The following is a 4,406-nucleotide window of genomic DNA, read 5'->3' as shown; positions in this document are numbered from 1 at the left end:
TGGTAATCTCTCTTCCACACACTTATTTTTTTAATCCATTGTCTCCTGCTATTTTGCTCGGTTTTCCTTCCGAATTGAAAGTGAAAATAGAACTTGTGTAACTGATATTTTTCATGGTGCGAAGAGCATATCGTGCGTACCAGAACTTCTTGTGCCAATAGTAGAACAACAAGCAAAGTTGACACTCAAAATTATATACAGCAAACTCCATTCATAGGTTTTGCAAGCTATGGAACTGCATCTGCTCTTGTAAAAGGAAACAAGTTCTCCTGAAACACATAGAATATAGGATGATTTCTTGTGTGAGTTTACAAATGGATGCATGATTGCCTGCTAATGTGACTTTCATTTATTGTATTTTATTTTTGAGGACAAGTTTTCTATTGGATAGTTGGTCATGCTTACAAATTGGTACTCTGGACCTCTGGGCAGGTCAGAAAAGATGACATGGTTCCCGACATGTTGGTTCTCCCAGCAGGGATTGATTTGCATGACCATCCTTTGGTTGTCAATGGTAGCGTATTTTTGCAGGTAAGCTGCTTGAATATAATTCCACTGTTTTTTGGTTTCTCTTATCCATTATTTGCTCTCTTTGTTTTCTATTGCCTTCTCAAGAAATCTGCTTCAGATTATGGCTAGATATTTTGAAGAACAATTTCACAGAAAAAGAATATTCGTCCCCCTTCAGTGTATGTAAAAGGTCTTGATAACATTCTTGAAGTTTACAACTTGCTAGCAATTAATCCCTTCTATTGAAACAAACAAAACGAGGAGGCCATTAATATATAGGAGGAAATATCCATACAATCCTTATATCCACTTCATCTGCAATAGAGTATTAAGCTTCAGTTCTCTTTTGTTTCCTTCCTGTTCTCTGAGTTATTTATACTCTGAGTTGCACTTGAAATTGAGAATATATTCTCTCTCAAATGAGCTTTCTGAGTGCTGCTTCTGCATGCGCTGAAGCCTAAAAGTTTAGCTGACAGAAAGTCCCGTAAAAGCAATGCTATCATCCCTTTTCTTTATGTATTCTTCTCACACTCGATAAATTTAGCCCTCATCCTTATTTTAGTTTGGGACATAATCCATATCTAGTGGTATTTATTTAGTTTTCATTCTGAGTTTTTGTTATTACACTGTGTTAGATTTTAACCCCTGCTTGCTTGTCACTGGCCACCTAGTTTACCACTCTTGGTTTCTTGTACAGGGTAAAGCAAGTTCGATGGTAGCTCTTGCATTGTCTCCTGAGCCAGGATGGAAGGTTTGGCTGATCTAACAAGTACTTGTTGTTCAAATTGAAGGATTTTTCTGTGTTGGTATAATATATTTATTGTTTTGTATATGAGGCCATCTATTTTGTACTTATAGCTAATAATTTATCTTATTTTAGTTATGTGATTTTGCTATTTACCACCTTATTTCTACTTCCGCAATAAATGCAAAATCTAGATTGAAATTACTTATTACAATATGGTATATGTCCCCTTTTTGTTTGTGAAGCTCCATTTTCTTTTGATGCCCGCAACATTTTGCTCTATCATTATTACACAGTACCTGTTGAGCTTTTAAAATTTAAATTGTATACGCAGTATACGTATTTTTCCATTCGATCAAAATTAATTGTTATCACTGTATGAACAGTTTGGTTGTAATTTGCACGATGCAGCAATAGAACTCATGACTCTCTTCAATGACTTGATGACTGACATCCTGATGAATATGAAACAATTGTTGACAATTTTTGAAATGTCAAATTGTGAAGGTTCTTGATGCTTGTGCGGCTCCAGGAAACAAAACCGTCCACCTTGCTGCGCTCATGAAGGGAAAGGGAAATGTTATAGCATGTGAATTACATGAGCACAGGGTTAAAACTTTGGACAATACTATTAGACGCTCTGGAGCACCTAGTATCCTTTTTTTCTGTTGCTGGGTTTTTTTTTTTTTTTTTTTTTTTTGTGCTAGATATACTGTGGTTTTATAATGGCCTTATACCGGTTGGGTTTGTCCTTTGTCCAACTCAGTCTCTTTTTTTTCCCTTTAATTGCATTAAATTTGATGTCTCAAAAATAGTTTTTTATTTAGGAAATTATTTTGCTCAATTGTTCTGTGCATAGAGAAGTTTTGTGGATTTACTTTCCGTTGTTTGTTCCTTAACATACTTGAAAGATGTGGACATAATTCGGGGTGACTTTTTGGATATCAATCCAGGAGATCCCTTATTTGCAAAGGTAATTTCTCGACTTACAATTCCCGTAACAAAAATATGTAGGGTAGTGCTTATTTTTAGAAGAAATACTGAAAACTTGCTGCAGAAGATGGCTCTTATAAAGAATATATGAGTCGATTCCCACAAAGTATGATGTGTTCTTTGCTTAATAAGAAAACCAAGCTGTTTGACTTGTTGGTTTTGTTGACCCACATCAGCTGAATTTATTTCAAATCCATATTTGTTTGGACCAACAAGTATGCTATCAACCTCGTTCCTAGCTAATCCTACATGTAAGTTACAATCAGAGAAGTTCTGATAGCACTTGCATCCTTTCTTTTTTTGGAATTAACAATGCTGCACAGGTCCATGCGATACTTTTGGATCCTTCATGCTCTGGATCTGGAATCTCTGTTGAGAGATTAGATCACCTGCTCCCATCACATTCTGCAGGTTAAATACCTGTCCTTGCTGTAGTTTTTTTGACACCATTTTTTTTTTTTAATAGCATCTCAAGCAGTCATGTTCAGAAAACCTATATAGAGCAATATTTTTATTGTATGCTTATTTTTATTGTATGCTTTGTCAGGGAAATGATCTCTATCGCTTGACTCATTTTGATTTCGTATTTTCTTTCTAAATTTACATCTCTGCTGGGATATTTTCGCTGAACTATGATGCCTTTGTGCTAGCAACTTAATGGTCCATTTGGCAAGTTATTATGTTTTGTGTAACTAATTCCACAACTTTTCTTTGCCGCATAGGGAATGGCATCGACATTGCTAACAGTAGAAGAATCAATAAACTTGCTGCTTTTCAGAGAAAAGCTCTTGAGCACGCATTGTCATGTAAGTTACCTTTTATCGGTTCTGCCACTGTAATTCATATTCCTGTTTAAGTTCCTTTGGTTCTTCTATGAAACCGTTATGTGTTATAACTCTCTGTGATGGCATCACTTATCGATTTTGTCATCTATGTGAAAACCATGATGATCGGCGGACACCTGCCTCTGTTGAAAATTTCCATTTAGTTGTGAAATATTCAGACGTGCTATTAATTTATTTTTCATTAAAATATCTGCGATTATGCAGAAACCATAATACTGTGAGGACATTATGCTAATCCTTTTCTGTGTGTGTACTCTTCAATGCAGTCCCGTTAGTTGAGAGAGTAGTTTACAGTACGTGCTCTATCCACCAAGAAGAGAATGAGGATGTTGTCAAGTCTGTTCTTCCTTTAGCAGCATCCCTTGGTTTTGAGTTGGCATCTCCTTTTCCACAGTGGCATCACCGCGGCCTCCCACTTTTTGAAGGATGTATGCCTTTTTTTATGTCATGAAATGAATTATTCCATAACACTTCTTTCAGAAATTATCTTTGTAATAACACCATTTATCTGCCTTGTCCTCAGCTGAACATCTACTAAGGACAGATCCTGCTGATAACTTGGAGGGCTTCTTTATCGCATTATTTGTGAGGAAGCATCTACCTGATGGGAATTTTCATCCGGAACAATGCAAGCAGCGGTGTCCTTCTTCGGAAAATAAGCATCATAGGAAAAGGAAAAGGAAAAGACTCATGCCATTAACTGTCTTACGAATGTCGCGGAGGTTGCTCTTCCATTCTGCTTTATTAACACCAAGTAGGATTTAAAAACTAAGGGAAGATCACGTTTCCGGGTCAAACACCGAGATGGATACCTCCAGGTACTATAGTTCTCCGTGGCGTTGAGTGCTCCACTGCAAAACTGTGCAAAGGCTACTGTGTTGCATTCGATTTTTATTACGGTTCAGTAGGAATCTGACCGTCATCGGTTGCTCCTCCTGGCATATGTTAGTACGAGCTAACATGCTCTGCCGAAGTGAAATATATTAAAATAAAAAATTATTTCTCATCCCAAAAAAGAAACATATTAAAAAAAAAAAGAAAAAAAAAAGAAGAATCTCACAACAAGGATTTTAATTATTCTACTAAGGCCGTTCGCATTCCCAGCCCTTCATGGAATGGCCAGATTAGAGTTTGCGTTGACTTCCGAGATTTAAATAAGGCCTTCCCGAAAGATGAATTCCCCGTGCCCATTACCGAAATCATGATTGACTCTACTACCGGCCACGGTGCACTATCTTTCATGGATGGCTCCGAAGGCTATAATCAGATCAAGATGCACCCTGAAGATGCACCCCATACAGCCTTTCGTACCC

The 4,406-nt window shown here is 37.0% G+C and overlaps 1 protein-coding gene across 1 annotated transcript; it reads left to right on the top strand.

Annotated features, from left to right (window-relative positions):
* Positions 1-432: 432 nt before the first annotated feature.
* On the top strand, positions 433-4,099 carry LOC109705388 (probable 28S rRNA (cytosine-C(5))-methyltransferase; the record flags this gene model as incomplete). The annotated part of the gene is given in 8 exon segments (XM_020226120.1): positions 433-531; positions 1,208-1,261; positions 1,763-1,907; positions 2,167-2,228; positions 2,572-2,659; positions 2,971-3,054; positions 3,360-3,521; positions 3,617-4,099. Coding segments are annotated over 8 exon segments (936 nt in total), but the record flags the coding sequence as incomplete, so codon positions are not given.
* Between the last annotated feature and the right edge of the window lie 307 nt (positions 4,100-4,406).

This window comes from Ananas comosus, unplaced genomic scaffold (genome assembly GCF_001540865.1).
Source record: "Ananas comosus cultivar F153 unplaced genomic scaffold, ASM154086v1, whole genome shotgun sequence".
In the NCBI taxonomy this organism is placed as follows: Eukaryota; Viridiplantae; Streptophyta; class Magnoliopsida; order Poales; family Bromeliaceae; genus Ananas; species Ananas comosus.
The sequence above is the reverse complement of the archived record's forward strand: the minus strand, read 5'-3'. Positions and strand labels throughout refer to the sequence as shown.